This window comes from Dermacentor andersoni, chromosome 4, assembly GCF_023375885.2.
Source record: "Dermacentor andersoni chromosome 4, qqDerAnde1_hic_scaffold, whole genome shotgun sequence".
NCBI lineage: Eukaryota > Metazoa > Arthropoda > Arachnida > Ixodida > Ixodidae > Dermacentor > Dermacentor andersoni.
In genome coordinates, this window is record NC_092817.1 from 48,033,753 (window position 1) to 48,054,803 (window position 21,051).

Genomic DNA, 21,051 nt, shown 5'->3' on the forward strand with positions numbered 1-21,051 from the left:
TTTGTAACTGAGTCCAGAATGTTTTTGCCAGAGTACAACTTCATCAACTGGAACTGCAACTCGAGGAGACAATATTTTGTGGCTTGATAATTATTCATAATCCATCTGCACACCTGCAAGCCGTGCTCATTCTAATTCTCATCTTCGATTTCCGTGTGCAATTTTAGGCCGGAAAGACAGACCAGTGCTCAATTCGACGATGCGATTCACCTGGCTGAATAATATTGATCTCAGAAGCCCCTTGTGGCCCGGCATGGAATTGATCGAGCCGTCTGAATAAGGCACCCTCGCGAAAAGAAACTACAAACCGAAATGGCTGGCAGAAAGAGAGAACCCAGTCATAAGATGGTTAGAAAGAAATAAAGCTATAGCAATACTACGACGACATCATAACAGAATTCCGCCTGTGCACAAAAAAAAAAGAGAACTAAAAGCTAGAGACTAGGACACTTCTTGATCGCCGAATACAATAAGGCTACGCAGCAGAAGTTCCGGAAAGAGCAGAAGCGCGCACTCCGACAAAATGCTTTTTTTTTAAAGCTATCGTTGTCCGCACAGCCGCCTTGTGCGGCTGTGTGGGCCATATTGTGCTGTCAGCCAAGCCGGTTGGTTAAGGCGGGGTCTATAGGTAGGTGCAGAGTGCTCTGGGCAGCTCTTGAAATGGTTGCAGTGGATTCCAAGCCACTGTGGCATAATGGGCAATGAACTTGCCGACGCAGCAGCACGATCTGCACATGAGGAGGGCTTGCTAGACTCCATTCCATTCTCAAGAACAGACGCTGCAACGAAAATTCGTGTGCTTGCAAATGAAGCCATCAAAACTTTATGGAACACGCCAAGCTTAAAGCGTACACGTCTACACCGACTGGACCCATCCCTTCGACTTCGACCCCCATCTGGACTCTCTCGACTAGAAACAGAAGTACTTTGCCGACTGTGGCTTGGTGTCGCCTACACAAGATCCTTCGCCTTCCGAGTCGGTATGGACGACAGCGCGGCCTGCAGACACTGCGGCGGCGAGGAGACCATCGAACACGTGCTCTGCCACTGTCCTCAATACAGCGCGCACTGGCTGTCACTAGCGACCACGTTGGCACGCCTTGACGACAGGCCACTTTCAGAACAGTCAGTATTGGAATGCCGACGTGAACTGTCGTCGCAGCAAAAGTCGGTCAAGGCTTTGTTCACTTTTCTACGTGACAGTGGCCTATTAGAAAGACTATAATGACCCCATTTCATCCCTTTTCATATTTTTTTTCTCACGCTTTTATTTTTGTCACGCTCTTCTTTCCGTCTTTACTTCCCCTTTCCCTTCCCCTAGTGCAGGGTAGCAAACCGGAGGTTTTAAGTCTGGTTAACCTCCCTGCCTTTCTCACATTTGCATCTCTCTCTCTCTCTCTCTCTCTTGAAATGGTTGTGAATACGGGAATTCAAGTTCAGTGTAAGACAAAGCACGATTCTGACATGTGTATTGAAGCCCTGTGACGTAGCCAGAATGTTTTCTCTTTTTTTCTTTTCTTGAGGGGTTGGGGAGTAACTGCACGCAGTTAAGCGGGAAGGGGAGGCTGGGCGGGCCGCGCAGTACCACAGGAATTTCGGCGAGGGGGTGGAGTGCACGTGCTCGATGTGCCACCTACTGGCTACGTCACATTTGAGGCTTGTTTATCGCCGTTATATGCCGTGTTTCCTCGCAGCACGAATTACATATTGTTTACAACTTTGTAGGGCGGTACGTCGGAGAGTTCACATTCCCAGTAGAAGAAGACGTAAAGCTCGTCAAAGCAAAGTCGTGATGAAAGCGAAACGATGGTACGGAGAAGAACAGAGGATACTGGACGATACGTTTATAAGATAGCAGATAAGATTACGCAGAAACTGTGTCGCCTGCTCCCGAATACTCCTGTGTCATGTCTGTAGGATTATCCGATTTTCACCACGTAACAACCATCCCGACTTACCATTTTCGTTCAATGTCGCGACCGGAACCTTTGCTGTAATATTGCAACGTAAAAATTAAATTATGGGGTTTTACGTGCCAAAACCACTTTCTGATTATGAGGTACGCCGTAGTGGAGGACTCCGGAAATTTCGACCACCTGGGGTTCTTTAACGTGCACCTAAATCTAAGTACACGGGTGTTTTCGCATTTCGCCTCCATCGAAATGTGTCCGCCGTGGCCGGGATTCGATCCCGCGACCTCGTGCTCAGCAGCCTAACACCATAGCCACTGAGCAACCACGGCGGGTAATATTGCAACGTAAGCCACCTATTAAGAAAAGCTGAATCACGGGTGATGTTCTGTTCCTTGTACTTGAACCACACTTCCCATAGAGGTCATTAAAAGCTTAAAGCGGCAAAGCTATTAGGTAACGATATAGGTTCGCATGCATGCGCAGTATCTTTACTGGCACACGAATAAGGCAAACATTACAACTAACAATGCCCTCGTGCGTTCAAGCGTTGCTTCGCATCTTTGCAGGACAGATTAGCGAAACTGAATGGCTTGTGGATGAAGACGCTGGTTCCGGGATTTTAGTTCCAAGGTATTTGCGTACAGCTATCAGGCCAGCAAAAAAGCCTAGGAAGATCTTCGCCTTCGGTCAGCTCTCCAATCGCATCGTATCCTGTCCTTATACATATAGCCTCACGATAAAAGCTAAAGTGTATACGCCGTCTTTCGCCTAACAAGCCGTCTCGCGAAAGAGAGATAGGGCGAGATTGACGGTGTTCTAAAGCTGTGACCACGCCGGCTTTAATCACGCATTCAACTAAGCAAACTTCACCAGCCATCATAGGCGCCAACCGCAGATCGTTCTTTGTGGAAGAACGGTGGCCAAATAGAGGCTACGGAACAAGGACAGAAAGATGAGCGAAGTACGTCACCACAACGGCAAACAACGCTCGGCCGAAGCGCACCTGCGTCAAGAGCCGAGAAGATGGATGGTGTCCTTACACGCACACCAAATGGGCAGTCGGAGGTAAGCGTCGCCGCAACGTGCGGGGGCGACCAGCCCCCAGAGGCCGCGCAGGGACCCGGTCGCCAATGCTTGATATCGGCTGACGCAGCGCCGTCGCCCAGATATTGCGCAATTAGCGCGGGCTCCATAAATCACGCCGGGTAATAAGTGGCTTCGTGGCAAACTCGACGCGGACGTGCTGCCTTTAAGGAAGATAGCGGGGGCAGGTCGTAATTGACGGACACCTAATTAAAAAGAGAGGAACGACTCCCCACGGGAATGTGCGGGCGGGGAAGTTCCTTTTTTTTTTCGCTTGTTTGATTTCGTTCGATTCGACGAAGCCACGAAGCAATATCTGCCGCAGACCTGCGGTGACCTCATGGTAAAATGGATCGTCCCTCTTTTCTCGGAGACGTAATGCCTCCGTGTGCGTGCCTTTTTCGTTCATCAGTGGCCAGCCGCTAGGAGAGCAAATACCTCTCCTATAAAATTGATGCGCTGAAGATTTCTTCAATGGCTGGAAGGAGCATGGCTCACGCGGCGTCTATTAAATTATGCGTCCAGGGCTGCTATGGATTTGCAGCGCGTAATTTCATTTTAACGAAAACCGTGGATGGATATATGAATACACGCAATACGTGGATATACGCAATGGATATATAGCATCAAGGTAGAGACGGTCGAAGATCGAAGGAAAAATGATTGTGAAAGTTGGCGAGCAGTTATAAATAATTTGCTGACCTGTTCTCATCGAAGCAAGTTGTCTAATGGACAAGGCAGATTAAGAAAATAAATTGAAGGCAGCGTGGATAATCCTAAGGCCGTAACATCGTTGGAAAGAGAACGGATGCAAGAAAAGGAAAAGTGACGTCCTGAGAGCTGGTTCTTAAATTAGTTGTAAGCCTAACAATCTAACGCATCAACTCCTGCTCAATATAAATAATTAAAGCATAGCCCCTATATTGATCAGACTTGGCGCCTGGAAGATTTAATGGTAAGGAGGACCGACATTAAAAAAACAAAAACAAAGGATTACGAACGACCAAAGAGAAAGAGTCGTAAAGTGCTTACTTTTAAATTTACTCATTGATTCAAAATTTTACGCGGGCTATGAAGGTTGCTGTACAGTGTCTGCAAGGTATCGCTTTACCATTGACCACAGGGAGTTTGTTATCGTGCCAAGTATGGCTGAGTACTGCTGTGTCATGTCAGTAGGATTAGCCGACTTTTGCCACGTAGCATCCATTCCGGTTCAACATTTCATTTCAAAGTCGTGCCCAGAACCTTTGCGGTAATATTGTAAGATTAGATAGATAGATAGATAGATAGATAGATAGATAGATAGATAGATAGATAGATAGATAGATAGATAGATAGATAGATAGATAGATAGATAGATAGATAGATAGATAGATAGATAGATAGATAGATAGATAGATAGATAGATAGATAGATAGATAGATAGATAGATAGATAGATAGATAGATAGATAGACCAAGTGGGTTTCTCTTTTGTTACGCTGATTGCATTTATTAACATGAGTTGTTAGGACAGCTACGGATTAGTGTTGGCCACGTGGGTCTATTTAACGTGCATCTGAAGCACAGCGTAGAGTTTCATACAATTACTAGAGTGAACTGTGTCCCTAGTGTCAACGGGAGCTGAAAACAGGGCAGCTCAGCCAGCCTAGGAATCATGGGTGTATATAGTGCATGGATTTGCCTAAACCTTGTCCTTTTGGCTTTAGATGGCTTCAGAGTCTTGTAAAATGATGATTTCGAGAAAGTACTGCGTTATAAATAATTAAATAGGCAATTGTTAAAGTTGTCCCACGGCAGTATCGGTACACATGGCCTCTCGCAGATAACCCCGATATTTAAACCATTGCGCTACGGACACGTGGACAAGCGCAACCACTGCAGTTAGAACCGATTATGCGTGCTTGCACGATCTTGCTACCCTCTGCGGTAAAAGAAAAGTATATAGTGTTTTGAAATTTAGGCCAATTTAGGCTCAGATAAAGCGTAGTGAACGAAGCCACAAGAACGCTTGAAGCCCTAAGGACGAAGATTAGACAAATCCGTGCACTTTCCATCATTACCATGGTGGCTGAACGATCGAAGAGCAGAGTTCCCTCTAGTTTCTGTAAGAAACTCTGTGAAGCATGGTACACGTAAGCTTTCGCACATCGCCCCTATTGAATTGCGGGCGCTGCGGTACCCCGACCCGCTATATTGTGCCCATCAGCGGAAAAGAATGACCACTGGTACACCGCGGCGGCTGGAATTCATCAGTGCCACTGTCAAGGCAAAATTTACGAAGTGGCCGCTCAAGCGTTCCGTCGCACTTAGCCGCGCAGTTGAAAGCATCGGAGCGTGCGTAAATCACGCGCCCGAGCAGTCCGTCGTTGTCGCATGCGAGAATGCTCGGTTTGTTTGCCGCTCGAAAAAAAAAAAAAAAAATCAAGTTCGCCGAAAGAAGCGCGATCACAAATCTCTGCCAGACCCAGACGGCGAAGAAAACGGCACATAAAATGAGAAAATTTGAGTCATCCTCGCCCAAGACCTAGGCGCGCGCCAGCGTGCATGATTTATGCACGGTGACGGGAAATAAGAAAACAGCGAGTGATATTTATTCTCGCAAACTATACTGTTACCTTTCCTTTCGTGCTTTCTTCATTTTTCATTCTTTCGCCTCACCTTTTCCGTTTCATTTTCCTCTTTTTCTGGACCGTTCTTGTTTCTTTATAACTTCGTGGATGAAGTTGTGAGTTTGTGGGCTGGGTGCTTCAGCCTGGAATAAAAAGCAATTTTAAATCCCGCTCGAGGCAGCCAGGTAACAATGAAATATGACGGCGCTTTTCAAACACCCCGGCTGTGGGAAGGACGCGCACATGCTTGGCACAAATCTGGAAGGGAGTGAATGCGTGTGCCGTGAGCTGTAGGACCAGTCAATATGTCTCGAGGAGGCGGACTTCCCGGGACATGCGCAGGCTTTCGGAACGCACAGAGGACGAAATAACAGCTGGTGGCGAACGAAGAAGCGTTTCATGGGTGTTCTTCTTCCGTTTTCTTTCTTTCTTTCTTCCTGTCTTTCCCTTGCTTCTTTGCTTCCATCCTTCCCTCTTTCCCTCTTTGTTTGAGCACTGCATATCTGCAGATGCAGTTGTCTTTCTTTCTTTCACCCTTTCTTTCTTTCTTCCTCGAGCACTGTGTATCTGCAGATACAGTTTTGAGTGCGGCGACTTCTCCGCCGGCTTCCTGATAATTGTGCCACTACACAACATTTCAGAACAGCGCAGGTTCTCATTGCGCTAAGTGTTCTTCGACGTAGTTGGCATTATATCGAGCCAAGTAGCCCGAAAGTGTGCGATACATCTGCATTTCCCGGTCAGTTTATGACGCAAGTAATCGCATTCATATGCGATTGCGGTTCACCGCTTTGGAAGCTGCTCAGGTATTAGCGATAACAAATAAAATGTTATTTTTTCTTGGGGGGGGGGGGGGGGGGATGCTGCTGCGGTTCACCGGGACTTCAGCCTAATAGCATTACGAATTATATAGGAAAATAAAATCAAGCCTAGAACACAGCTTTCTTTTCTCTCCTGCGTTGTGCAGTTTGCATTGTCCTAAATGTGCTAAGTAACACTCTTGTAAATGCTTATTGCGCCCGATCAATTCAAAGCTTTCTGTGGCAAGAAGTACTCTTTAGTTTTAAAGACTTCGAACAGCTAAAAGAGCGCGCGTCACCGCATAAGGCTCGAGTTGAAATTAACCCTAGTGCTATCGCGTTTCAAGTTCTCTCTATGGCAAAGAATGCATTCACGATAATTAATCTTTGTTAATGTGGACCACGAGATAAAATCTCGCGGGGGACAGAAAATAATGAATGGCGCCATGGCAGGCATTGGTAGCTTTAGTTTTATCATACTGTGAACTTTCATGCTAATTGAGTCAATAGAGAAAAGATAACGAATATATTTGGAGGAACATATTGCATTTTAGTAAGCGGGGTAAATCAGAATCAGCGATGTGATTGCGATGACGATGTGAACACAATGGCTGGTTCAAACGCACGTGAGGAACGTAGGGATGTGGATTTTCTGCGCCTTCTCGAGGACCCACGTAGCTGCAATCTCGAGATATCGAAATAATTTGGAAGATTACCGAACAATCCGACATACATGGGAAGTGTAAATACACAACGACAACAGTACAAAGGTATCTACGCCCTTGAAGCTTGGACTAAATAAGTTCATCGGATGAAAACTTGAAGGTTAAGAGAAAATAAAAATAAACTAAAGCGACGGGACAGGATACTGTACGCATCGCTTAAAGACATGGGAATACGGTTGTACGGATTTGAGAGCAAATCCGACAGCCAATGTTGATTAAGAAAAAGAAATTGGGCACGTTGTGCAAGATGGTAGACCTAATGACAGAACGGATAGATAATCGAACAAAGTGGCCGTCAAGGATAGGAAACAATCGAGTCTGCAGAAAAAAATAGACTGTGATCAGGTTAGAGAACTCGTAGGTTGATTATGATTATGGTGATGAGGTTAATGTGTGATATTTCTTGTCCTTGGGACGCGATCTTTTGTAACACGCTCCCTCGATAACCTTGAACGCTACTTGCAGACAGCGGCGGCCGTAGGAGTCGTCTGCCTGCCGACTCCTTCACAGGCGGTAACCGAGAGAGTCTCGGAAGCAAAGACGTCAGCCTCCGCAGTGTCCGAAGACCTGAAGCCGGCCGCTACGGGTCTCATCGGGACCGGAGGTTACGGTGGCTACGGTGGTGTGGGTCAGGGCGTCAACAGCTTCCAGAGCGGCTACGGTAATGGCGGCTTCGGCAAGGGCTACGGAGGATTCTCAAACTACGGAAACAACAAGGTGAGCTTTTTTCATCGATCAAGCTTCTAGTTGTATAGGCGGCTTGAACAGCACGTAACGGGAACCATATAAGTGTATACTATGGCACGTCGTTAGCAGCATGTACAGCTCATCTGAAAACAGGTAGCTTAAACCGAAAAAAAAAAAAGACAGTTTTTCGCTACCAGCTTTGGTTTCTTCAGCCTACCGAAGAGACACTGAAAGAGAAAATTATTTCACCTGCTTATTGTATAACCCTTCCAGACTACTATACAAAGCACGCTTATCATGAGAACGTAAGACTGGTGGCGCCGCCACTGTGAAGTTCCCACACTAGCTCACCCTGACATCACCAATTTTGGCGGCGTCTGCTAGCGCCTAGGTTATTCTTTGGTGTCGAAAATGGACTACATTGTGTTCTAAAGGAGCTAAAGGTTTAACATGGCCGCTTCTGGGACCATTTTACTGAGTTAGGGGGGCCCTAATGCAATAATAATAATAATAATAATAATAATAATAATAATGATAATAATAATAATAATAATAATAATAATAATAATAATAATAATAACAACTTGAAATTGGTGACCCCACACTGACGAAGTGTCTCGTGATCTTGATCTTGTCACAACATCTGGTGTAACCTTCTATACATCGTACTGAAGAATGTACTTCCTCGAAATACAAGCGAACTGAAAGTGATGGCTCTGTAATCCTAATAGACATTATTTCTCCTTACATTATTTGCTGTGCAACTTTTGTGCCGTGACGTACAATGTGCTGATTTGAACTTTATGCGTAGTATGCATAGTACGTTCCTACTTTTATGTCCCTTTTAATGTATTATTCGATCTCGTTTGCTGAAGTGTTTGTTTCAGCCGGCCTATATATGCTATGTATACGGCATAATGTGGAAGCGCAAACAGATGAAACACAAAGACAAGAAAGGCAATGAGACAAGTGCTTTGTTGAAAAAGGAATCTTCATCATTCATATATATATATATATATATATATATATATATAAACGAGAAGAGAGGGGGTTAACCGAGGGTCCCGATTTTTATTAGTCATATCATAAGAAGCCAACAAACACTGACACCAAGGACAACATAGGGGAAATTACTTGTGTTTAATAAATGAAATAAGGAAACGATAAATTAATGGAAATTAAAGTGGATGAAAAAACAGCTTGCCGCAGGTGGGAACCGAACCCACAACCTTCGCATTTCGCGTGCGATGCTCTACCAATTGATATATATATATATATATATATAATTACTTGTCATTCAGCGCTTGTCCTGCTGCCTTCTTCGTCTTCTGGAGTCAGCCGTTTGCCAGGCTGTTACATTAAGCTGTCTCGCCATCTCATCCAACTTTTCCCATTCATTTTGCTGTTTCTCTTTTGCTAGGCTTTTAGCATTTGCTGACTGGCCCAAAGAATAGCAGTAGCGGCTATCACTCACGATTGCAACCTCTCCTACACAAACATTTATTCATGTAAAAAAAATTACGTGCCAGCGCTGATGTTTCCTCGTGCAAAAAGAGGAAAAGAGGAAAGTAAATGGAACTTCGAGCTTATTATTTTCTTTCAATAACCAACTAATTATTTTTAAAAATCGAAAATATTGTTTTCAAATAATATTTTCTTTCACTCTGAATTGATTTAGCTTATTTTCTTCAGTTTACCTTTAAGCGAATGAACGACGTAACTCAAGCACGGTGTGATATAATTGTGCTCGAATGCGTGTGCCTCCAATGTGTGACTGTCTTCGCAGCCAAGATGTAGCTATAGGACGATCTACATATTATTGAACAGCTGAGACGAATGTTTTCCATCAAGTTAAGTATATTGTAGAAAAAAAGGACATTCCTATACAGCTAACGTAAAGCCATTGACTTTTACACTGGTCCCTTGTCTCTTGCAAGGCTGGTTACTTGATACTTTATTAGATCGGCGTTGCAGTCCCATTTCCAGCGACATGTTCTAATGCGTGTTTCAAGTTCACAGGCCAGCCAACAGAGAAGAAAAATGTGGCATAGATAAAGTTTTTAAACTGGTTTCAAAAAGCGTCAACATTCGCGCGACATGCGCAGGCGCTGGCCGGTGGCGGCTTCGGCAAGGGTTCGTACGGTGACGGCGTCATCTCGGCGTACGGGAACCAGGGTCTGGGCCAGGGCGGTATCAACAACTTGGCCACCCACGGCCTGCACGGTGTCTCCGGAGCTACGGGCTTCAACCACCAAGGCGGCGTCAACAAGCAGTTTGACGGGAAGGGGGCCACGAGGGACCAATTCAACGCAGGACACAACAAGGCAAGCAGCGAGAAATTTGACCAGATGCAAGGATAGAGCTGAACCTTAGAAGGGCGCTGAAAATTCTTGCAACGAGCGAGGGAACTGTGGCGCCTGGCACTGCCATCTGTTAACACCCAGGCTAGCTCAGATGGGAAAGCTGTAGGCCTTGGAAACTTGTTGGTCGTGTTGCTCTTGGTATAGGAATTCTTTTCTTTTCTATTACAGAATGTTTTTCCTGAGAAACGCGGTGGGTTTCCTCGGGAAGTTGCTCTCAGGCTGATGAGATTTTTTGATTTCGTAAATGTTCCTACAACTCGATTACCGCTTAATTGATAGAGAGGAAGAGAAAGAAAGAAAGAATAGGAAAGGCAGATATGTTAACCAGACAAGCGTGCCGTTTGCTACCCTACAGTGTGTGTACAGGAAAAGGAAACATACAGAGAAGAAGTACGTAGAAAGTGAGGTCTACGTGCGGGCTGACGAACGCACAAGATGGCTCTATAAACGATCACTCAAGCGAGGGAACATTAAAAACTGGAGCAGCATACGAACAGTTTACTACGCCAGTGACGGATGTGGCCATGCCCTGAGAAAGAATTGATCGTGAAATGATGGGCGTAACGTCAAGGAGAAGACGGCCGTACGGATCAGAAACTAAACGCTGGGGACAGCTATTCTAGTTTTGCGATGAAGAAGAGGTGGAATCGGCCCGCTCTCAGCAACTCGTGCAGGTAATAAATAACAGGTACACCTGCAGGTGGCTTAAATGGTGATCCGGCATAATGAGAGAGGCAATGCTAAGCGAATGGAAACGCCGTTGAGGGCAGCAAATGCGTCAAGTGGAGTGATGGAACTTGCTAAATTATTTAGTTTGTATAGGTCCAGCGTCGTCCTGCATGTCTTCTATTTGTGTCGTTATATTTGTTTGCTGGTTTTGCAAGGCACATGCGTGCAAATTGTCGCCGCAGCCGCCAGACTGGCGCCTGACGGGTGAGCTGACGTGAATGACACGTGTTCCTGTTTATCTTTATCGGGTGACCATGTTTCACGAATGTTATCGCACAGTGATGGACGCGCCTGCGTGCATCGGAAGTTTCTCGAACGTTATCGATGGTTCTATCCGCTGTCCGTTGTCATCGTGCCTTGTGTAATCTGATTTCATCGCGCGACGCGAATTATGTAGAACTTTGTGGAAGACGCGCGGGTCCCAGCGATTACTCCGGAACATTCTGCGACTGATGCATAAAAGCCGACGCGCCTGACGCGATGATCAGATTTCCGACGATCGCCCCATGTGTTCGCCGCTATCGTTGATCTTGGAGCGTAGCCTGCTTTAGAGCGCGCAAGTTCGCCCAAGAAAACGCTAGTTTCGTTAACTACAGTTTCGCTGCCTTCTTCCCCGTCACTACCGCGTGACACTATAGTGGCAACTATGTGCTAGAGCTGTCCAGTACGGCGGGGGGAGGGGGGGTGGTGCTGCGAAACAAAAAAACGGAGTGGTGTCTTGGCCGTGGCTGGTAGCACGCACGCGGGAGTGACGCCTTCTTGGCGACGCGTCGAGCAGGAAGTTAGCGGGCCAGACGTGCAGAAAACGCTTTTGTAAAGAGATGCACACGGATAACTCCGGAGTGGCTACTGAAGCGAAATAAATAATTTAGCAGAAAATCAGTATAGAGCGGAAAATAATATAACCAATATAGGCAATCACGCTGTCTGTAATATTTAGGCTAACTGCAAGGCGCAAAGGGCAAATTGCGCACATTGAGCATGCCTCTGAAAACGAGGCTCAGAGAGTCCACATGCCCGCAAACAGTATTCGGTGTTTGAACTGCGTGTCCGTGGTGTCGCAAGTTCTTTTACAATTGGCAGTATGTCAGTTAAAAAAAAAACACCGTTCTTCTTACAAATATAACCTAACGACTTCTATTGTCACACTTGAATGGCAGGTGACATGTCGTTTACAGCATGTTAGGGGAGCTGAGAATCTTGTCTCCTTGAAGGAGAGTCGTAAACGGGAGTGCATTCGTTGTTTATTAAGCTAGTATTATTATTTTAAACAGTTAAGTTTATTTTTTATTAGTCTAAATGCCGATAACTTATGGGGGAAAAAATTAAATATTCAGTGACAGAGAATTTTCGCCAAATGCACTGCTACTGTATTTTGTACTAGAAATGCTTCTTCTGTCGGTTGGGTTTATTCAAAGTCGAGTATCGGTTGTCGATGGGTCCCTTCAGCAAACAATACAGCTGGATGATATTGGATAGTATAGCTTCTCACTGCTACACTGAAAGCTCGAAACTGCAGGTTTGCTGCGTCCGTACATATTTCAGTACGTCGACGACGGCCATCGTCACCTTTGCGGTAACTTCTTCGTCAAGTTCACTCTCGCAATGTGGCAGAGCAAGAAGAAACTTTTTCCATCATTACGAGCTGCGTATTCAGTTCACGCCTTTTGGTCAATACGCCGTGAAGAGCTGGACGTGCTACGCTATCGCAGCCTTAGCGTTTCGGCAGTTTGCGCGGTGTTCCGAGAGTGGCGGCATCCGTTCAAGTATCTCGGAGGCCACATCAGTCAAACAATGCAGCGGATGCGGGTGACGTTGTGTGCGTCGCAACGACTTGCTCGACGAGATGGTCGGTCTCAGCTGCGAGAGCCCACTGCAGCTGCGGTAAATGATTTCAGAGGCGAAATATTAACTGAGGTCTGCAGCTGTCATCACACTTGGTCGCCGAGAACCGGGCCGAGGAGTTCCACTAGACCGCTAACGCCACTAGAAAATAAGAATAAGAACAAGAAAACGCAAAGAGACAATGACGGAGAAAGTAGAAAGAAGGACGCTTATGTGTTTTAAAGTGTCAGTATGACGTAGGAGTATGCTCGCACAGCTTACGCTCCTGATGTTGGTAAAGACGCGGAACTCAATATAATACGTAAACTCGTTACAGCTGATCGAGTTGAACAGGGGGAAAAAAGAAAAAAAAGAAGAAAGCTCAATAATGGGCAGCTGCGCTCGACTCTCTTCATCTCTTTTCCTGCCAACTCGCTTCCCGTTTCTAAGAGAATGAAGGGAATTAAGAAACAAACGATGTTGCGAAGAAGGAACCACGTCACACTTCCTTTTCGCATCTGAATCAAAGCAGCCACAGGTCTTGATTCTTAAGGTGCTGGCCGGTCGATAAATCGATCGCGCTAACGAGACTATTTTTCATGAGCCCGAGTAACGGGAGAGGATTCTTTTAGTGTTCGGCTGCTTTCCCTTTTGCTTTCTTTCTTCTTGAGTGGGCGGTATCTTTGATGCGCCCAAGAACGAAGAGGTAATCGAGTTTTCGTTTAGATCCCTGAATCAAGGATGTGTTTAAGATAGCCAAAGCTAAGCTTCCACCGGAAGAGTATGCACAAAGACATAACAACTTACAGCCCCGAATAGTTAATGAGGTGATTACTTCACTTGCTAGAGTGCTCTTTCGAAGAACACATAAGATTCAGACGAACGCGAAGCATGGCGCGATCTTTAATCTTGCGTATCGACAGAGTCTAGCCGAGCATTGTACTTCGCTAGACTTGGGTAATCTTAAGCGCACGGAAAGGTGTACCTAAATTAGATTCGCAGCGAGCAAGATATTCCTGCATGGTTTGCATTTTTCGGATGGCGCGCACATCAGTAGTTAATAAATCATGGTACCAAAGAACGAGAACAAGGGGAACCGATCAGCTCTATTTATTTTAGTCACAGAAATATAAAGCCTGCAGAAAAAGCTGACGATGAAAGCTTAGGGGAAATGAACTAGGGCGTTCATTGAATTGTGGAAATGTAGAAATTGTAGTGCTGCAAAGACAGTAAAAAGAGACTAAGGGCATTCAGAAATGAGTGGACGTCACTGAAGTGCAATGTAAAATAAATTCTGATGAGAAGAAAATACTGCAGATGGAACTAAATACCTTGAGCGGCAAAACAGAAAGCTAAATTTAGAATTTCATGGAATTTAGGTAACTGAAAATGAGAACCTGCTACAAAAGGTTACCAACTTGGCTGATGTGATGAGTGTGCCGATACCTTCAGAACTAGAAGTTGCTGCTGTTCACCGTTTACCAGCGAGACCAGGGAAAATTCCAAGCATAATTGGGAAGTACACGAGGCAGGTAGTGAGGGACCAGTGGCTCGAAAACCGGCAAAGATTGAAGGAAAAAGGTTGTCGTATGACTGTGCTAGATAATCTAACTATTCACAACAGGCAGTTCCTTCACGTCGCGAAAGAATGGGCGATAGAAAATGGCTTTCAGTATGCGTGACACAGGAACGGAAAGGTTTTTGTGAGCAGGGTAAACGGCGAGCCTGCTATTGTTGTCCGAGACGTACAAGACTTTCCCGTACAATCTTGTTTCGGTCAACTGTAAGCCCTTGCCACTCGATCTAAGATGGTTGGACCAAAAAATCACGTATTTCTTTCGCAAGAACTAAATGTTATCGGTGCCACTGATCATGAAAACTTCATTGAAATGTTTACAGTTAAACGTTCGTTCCCTTCGGAATAAACAAGTCGATCTTCAATTTTTTTTATCTCCGAATTCTCTTTTTTTGTTTGACGTATAGTGCTGACTGAAACATGGGGCGAAGATAAGGATGACGCACCCACATTCATCTCTCATCAGTCTTTATGTTTGAATCGCACAACCCACCGTGGGGGTGGTGTTACGTTATTATTGATGGAGGGCGTGCAATGCGAACTACTTCCTGACTTTTGCACCACACGTGATGATATTGAAATACTTTCTGCACGCGCAGGTGTCTTTGGCGTGTATAGGTCACCAGACGGAAAGCCTGGCAGTTCTTTATGCTGCTATGAAAAGCTATTACGTTTTTCGCCTGACAACCTCTATCTTATGGTATATGGAGGTGGCTTTAACATAGATATGTTAGGTCATTCTGCGTCACAGCAGACTATGAATACACTGATTGTATCAAATGGTTTGACTAGTGCTATTGCTTCGCTAACTAGAATTGCAGAAAGATGTGCCACTGTGCTGGACTTGTTTATTACAAATATAAACAGTAATAAAATTTTGGCCGGAGCTTTGTCACAGAATATCAGCAATAATCTTCCTGTATTTCTCTTCATAAAAAAACTGTTCGCGAGAACGTAAGAGCAAGGCATTTTATATTCAAGATATCTCTGTGTGTAGTATAGAGGCTTTTAGGAATGAATTGCTTGGTAGTAATCTGGACGAGATTCTTCTGATAAAAAACGCTGATCAAGCCTACAATAATGTTTGACGTAATCTCAGATATTTGTAAATGCCAATTCCCCGAAAAACAAGTCCCTTTGAATAAAAGAGTACCCGTAAGCCATGGATGACCCCTTATTTGCTAAGCAATATATAAAACATAAGAAAGAACTCTATCAAAAGTTCGTGGTAAGTGGAAATTCTACCATTCTTAAAGAATACAAGACATACAGATATCGATTAAGCAAGGAAATCAGAAAAAGCAAATTGCACTGTATAGACACAGAAATAGAATCCAGCGCAGATAAGAGTGACGTCTTGTGGGAAAAAAACTGAATTTATTTCTGTGTGGAGAATCTTACAATCAGCGGGAAGAAAATATCGAGAGTCGAAATTGGAAATATATTTATTGACTACTTTATGAATGTTATAGATGACGTGACGTCTAGTAAGCTTACTCAATTTCTTCCTGATCCAAATTTATCTTCCATGTTTTTTGAGCCTGTAGTGCAATAGCATGTCTACTCCGTTTTTTCGCACCTTAAGAACACTTCCTTTCGTGATGTTGATGGCATGCAGATTAGTCCCATTATATATACGCTGGATACTCTTCTCCCTTTTATTACTGATATATTTGATTGTCGTTTGTCGAGTGCAGTTTTTCCTGAAAGGAAAAACTGCACTCGACAAACAAGCAAAACAAAAAACATAATGTGATTTCACATACTCAGTTCGGTTTCAGAAAACACTGATCTACAAGAATGACATTGATGCAGCCAAAAGAGTATATTTTATCCCAGTTTGAAAACAAACATGTCGTGCTAAGTACGTATGTAGACTTTACCAAAGCGTTTGATATTGCTACGAGGCATCCTTATTCAGCATTCTACGTTATTTCAGAAATTACAATGCTATGTAATTCGTGGTTATCCACCAGACTTAATAAAATGTTATAAAACATCGCGAACAGGTAGTAGAGATCGACAGGAACTGCCCGGAGTTGAAGTCTGTTTCGAAGGGCGTACCGCAGGGTAGCATTCTTGGGCTTCTTCTTTTTATAGCCTACAGAAATGGCCTAATTCGCATTTATGTCGATGCTACATATGTTCCATATGCCGACGATGTCAGCATATTTGTTTCGGCTGAAGACAGTGTAACAGTCCAGGAAAGAATGAACCAGATTATGGCCAAACGAAAACACTGGTCATGTTTTAATAATTTAAGCATAAATACAAGTGAAACAAAGGTGGCATTATTTAGACAAAGAACAAATAAGCCAATAAAAACAATTTGCAGCTTACGTATGTTGATACTGAAATTGAGCTGGTAAAGTATATAAAAATTCAAGCAATATGCCTTGGAACGAACATATCGACAGTGTGCTGAACCAGTTATGATGCGTTGTGGGTATGACATATCGCTGTAAAATAGTGTTGCCATTTAAAGTAGAGCTTTTACTTTATAGGTCACTTTCTTATTCACTCTTCACCTATTGTTTCTTGGTACGGGGCTCCACAACTTCTGCGAACTTGCAAAAACTATAGCTGATGCGAAATAAATATATCAGAATACTTTTTAACATACCGTATGATGCCCACACGGGTTAATTGTTTCAGCAGGCTGGAATTTGACCTGTCCACAACCTCTACACTTATAAGCTAACTGTAGCGATTCGGCGCGAAGTGATAGAAAATCGACATTTTCTACATGACTATTCCCATCTAGAGCAAAAAAATTACATAACTTAATGCACGAAATAGGGAAATGTCTTTACGAAGCCTTCAGTACTACTAAGGATAGTTTAACTGCCCCTAATAAAAAAATATATTACAGGTAATAAGCCCGACAAGACATATAAATAAGAAAGGAAAAAAAAATCAATGGAGGTAAACCCGATGCGCTGCTGTTTGCTACCCTACACTGGGGAATGCTGGCTAAGGAGTAAAAAAACATGAAGTGCAGCTGTATCCGGAGGTGCATATCGAGATTATTGTTGGTCACTGAAGTCTTCTAACTTCATGAACAGCAGCAGTTCGCGAGTTACTTGCTGAGTTTGACATATTGGTTCTCCACACAACTCTGCCCCAACTGGGAAATACACGCGGGGTCCACACAGATATAAGTGACCTAGTTTCCATGTTCCGCGTAAGTTGAAGATTTTTTACAGCCAGATAGTCCAATGGAACTGCATAGCTTAGTTAGAAAACGCATTTGTAAATCGCACCGACGAGAGGATGAAATACGAAACCTCAAGACTCTTGCATTCCACTGGAGTATCAATACACTTGGAAATTATGACAACCGACTAAGCATGGCGACCCCGTGGAGGTTCATAAGCACTTTCCTCACCATCTGCTTCGTGATGGTGCTGTCTTCTTTAATAAGGAGACATTCCTTGGAAAATACATCGCTGCATTCGAAGCAGTTCGAGCATTTCAAAGCGCTGACCTTTCAGCTGTCAGTGTTGTGTGTCTTGGCACAGTGGGAGCACGCTGTCGCGTTTGGGAAACACACTGCTCACACGTCCCAGCATCGTGAATGTTTTGCACCAGTCTAGTCTTGATATGAAAGGGCACGAATTACATGCCGAAAATGGCCCACCTCGACATGTGATCGCCGAACTCGATGGCATGCAAGACAAGGCAACCACCAGTGTTATCCTTACGTTGTTCCCATGACATTTCCACCGCTGATTTGCCGATGCCTTACTATATGCCTCCTATAGATGCAGTTATCAGCCAAGTTTCTCGCATCAGCAAGCCACGTTGTGTGAAGGTCATATTCAGTGATAAAAGGCACACAAAAAAGAACTGCTACTCCTGCATGACTTGTAATGGCGGTTCCTAAGGCGGCATTTGTGGTAAGATTTCCGCACCGAATGTTCGCAAAACGTCTGCACGCATTACTCAACTAAATGTGTCAGACCACAAGGGTACAGGCTGTCATTACTTCTCAGAAATGCATCTTTAAACTTTCTATAGACTGCTTTAATGAATGATGATGTGTACGCCGTGGTATGGTGCCGCATTTTGTTTTGTCTTCTATTGAGCCGCCTGTGTGGCCTTCAACATATGTACCAAATCATTGCCCATCACATTGTTCTAGTATACACACGGCACAAAGAGCAATTTATCACGTCACGCGGTGTCTCGATACCGCCACGTGTCGAGTTTTGTAAGCCCACTATGTGAGTTACTAATGTTTTGGTGACCCTTCCATACGTCGAAAACACATAGTTTATACTGCTATCTAATTATTTTTGTATGCTCGTGTTTGAGCCTGCCAGCGTTTGCTAAGCACTGTTTGCTGCTATCATTTGGCTAACCAGCAAGCAGCAGCCGACGTCTCTCATGTTGTCAATGTCCCATGGGCAAACACTAAATATTTATAGAAAATTAAGCGTACCTAATACGTAGCAAAATAACCTACGTACTTTAAATTTGCCTCTTTCCTGCCCACCCCGTACCAAAGGTCTTCGCCAAGGAGAAGGTGTACGCAGTGGACCAGAGTTTCCAGAACGGCAACCGAGATGCCTTCAACCATAACTACGGCAACCTAGGAGGTTTCACGGGCCAGGGAGGCTTCGGCAAACAGGACAAGGTCAACCAGTACGGCAACCAGCAGTACGGTGCCTTCAAGGGCTACGGGCAGGGCAACTACGGCAAGCACGGACGCTCGTCGTTCGGCGAGGGCGCCCAGGGCATCAACAACTACGGACACGCGGCCGGATACGGTACGCAAGCGCAACAGGGCAAGGGATACGGAGGCTACGGACACGGAGGCGTGGGCGGCTACGGGGGAGCCATCAATCGCGGATACGGCGGATACGGAGCCACACAAGCCGTGGCACCGATTCTCGCAAGACCCATTGCACACGGCCTAGCGCCAGGCCTTGGATACGGAATTGGACACGGAATTGGGCACGGAATAGGGGGCCATCTCGGCATAGGGGCGGGGCCGCTCTTCTACTGAATGGGACAAACTTATGGTAGTATGGCAATGGCTGCTGAGCTAAAGTCAAGTTCCTAAGTCGACTCGAAAGGAAAACGAAACGAATGAAAAAAGAAAGAAAGTTTCACTGCAACATTCGCTGCTTAAGCGTGCGAAGTTCGCTGCAAATGCAGCATATTATACAACGCTACGGTAAAAAATGCTTTGCCGAATTCACGAGTTTGCTTTGGTGTGGCTGTTCTGAAACGAGAAAAAAGTTCTTGCGCAACCCGTTCCAAAGCAAAACAAAAAATAAAAGAGGAACAACAAAGCAAATCAGTGAAAGAAGCAAAAAAAAAAGAACATACTTTCACGTTCATGGTTACCCCAGTAATAATATCTCGCATTCGGTGATTCGGAACTATTTCGATAGGCTCAGAAAAGTCTGTCGGTATTCAGCCAAGTGAGAATGATACACTAATATTCAGCCAATACGGCGCATCGTTGCACGGCTAGTATTTATTGCCTCTGAGTTTCGGCGTTTGACAGCTTCCACTGCACAAGTGATTTCTCCCGAAAGAACGCTACTCGCCTCCGGCAGGGCTAGCATCCCTTCTTATATTAACTTTTCTTAGCTATATACATCGCTAGGTCTGACCGCTACAGGCATCGTTCCTTCTCAGTGTCACATAAGCAACCTTTTGCTGAATACGTTAATATTCGCACCTGTCCCCGATAATCAGCCCTACTTCAATTACTCTTTGCTTTGCAGATATTTAGCGCACATATAAATGCTGTACCAACCCCGCACTGTTAGAAGCTGCGGTGATTAAAGGTTCAGTGAAATGTACGATCAAAATCTTGCGCACGCAGCAGGTAGCCTATTACAAAACCAGAGATCTTTATTTCTGCACATCTCTTGTGGAGGTAGCTTTGACATCGAGATGTTTGTTCGATAAACAACAATTGTGCCTCGATGGAGACACAATTGCGAAGTGAAATTATGAGTTGGGAGAGCATGGTTAACATACTGTTATGAAGTTTATCGTGTATTGCAAACGTGCCACAAAACGCTTCAGAATGAACCTCATTTCTTCATAGGTGAAGCTGAGGAAGAAGTTGTGTGAAATTCAAGTGAATAAAACTGCGAACTGTATACTTCTGTCACGTGCCTGCTTTTGCTATGCCTTTCCTTATTACCTCGGATGTCACAGCACCACCGTTATTGCCACGGTGTGAGCCACTCGAGCACAAAAAAAAAAAAGAAGGTCACCGCCCAAGCACTCCGTACAGTTGGTTAACCAGCGAAGCTGAAACGTGTCGTCCCGGTGTTTATCATGCTGGTTTTCCCCACGGTTCATTAAACGACGGCTTGGTAGGCTGCCGGATCCTCGGTACGCAATTGCTACTTGCGCTCGGCTGCGCGAGCCTGTTATTGTGCCTTGGCTGTAGCATCGGCACGGCGTGGACGAGCTCGTTCCAGGTTCTGCGCGCGACGTTGCTGATCGGAAGCTGCCTGTTCGTCAGGAGTACGTACGACACGTCATACCCATTTCGGAGCAGGAGAGAAACTACTGCGCACGCCCTCGGCTGCGACGGAGAGCAAAGACGCCACTACTGGCACAGTCAATCGCCCGCCTCTCTTTCCCGTTATTTCTTAGCGCATGCGCATGGTGTTGCGCCGGAGGCGTTTTCGGTGTACAGACGGCAGACGGACGCACGAATCGGCTAGCCGTTTACAGGACGGACGGACGGACGGACGGACGGACAG

General features: G+C 45.0%; 1 protein-coding gene across 1 annotated transcript; it reads left to right on the top strand.

The window, feature by feature from the left end:
- The first annotated feature begins 2,936 nt into the window (after window positions 1–2,936).
- Window positions 2,937–20,442, top strand: LOC126536661 (uncharacterized). Its single transcript, XM_072287603.1, has 4 exons — window positions 2,937–2,978; window positions 7,598–7,849; window positions 9,925–10,143; window positions 18,822–20,442. Exons 1-4 carry the CDS (start codon window positions 2,937–2,939, stop codon window positions 19,320–19,322), a joined length of 1,014 nt encoding a protein of 337 aa, XP_072143704.1. The 3' UTR covers window positions 19,323–20,442.
- Window positions 20,443–21,051: the final 609 nt, after the last annotated feature.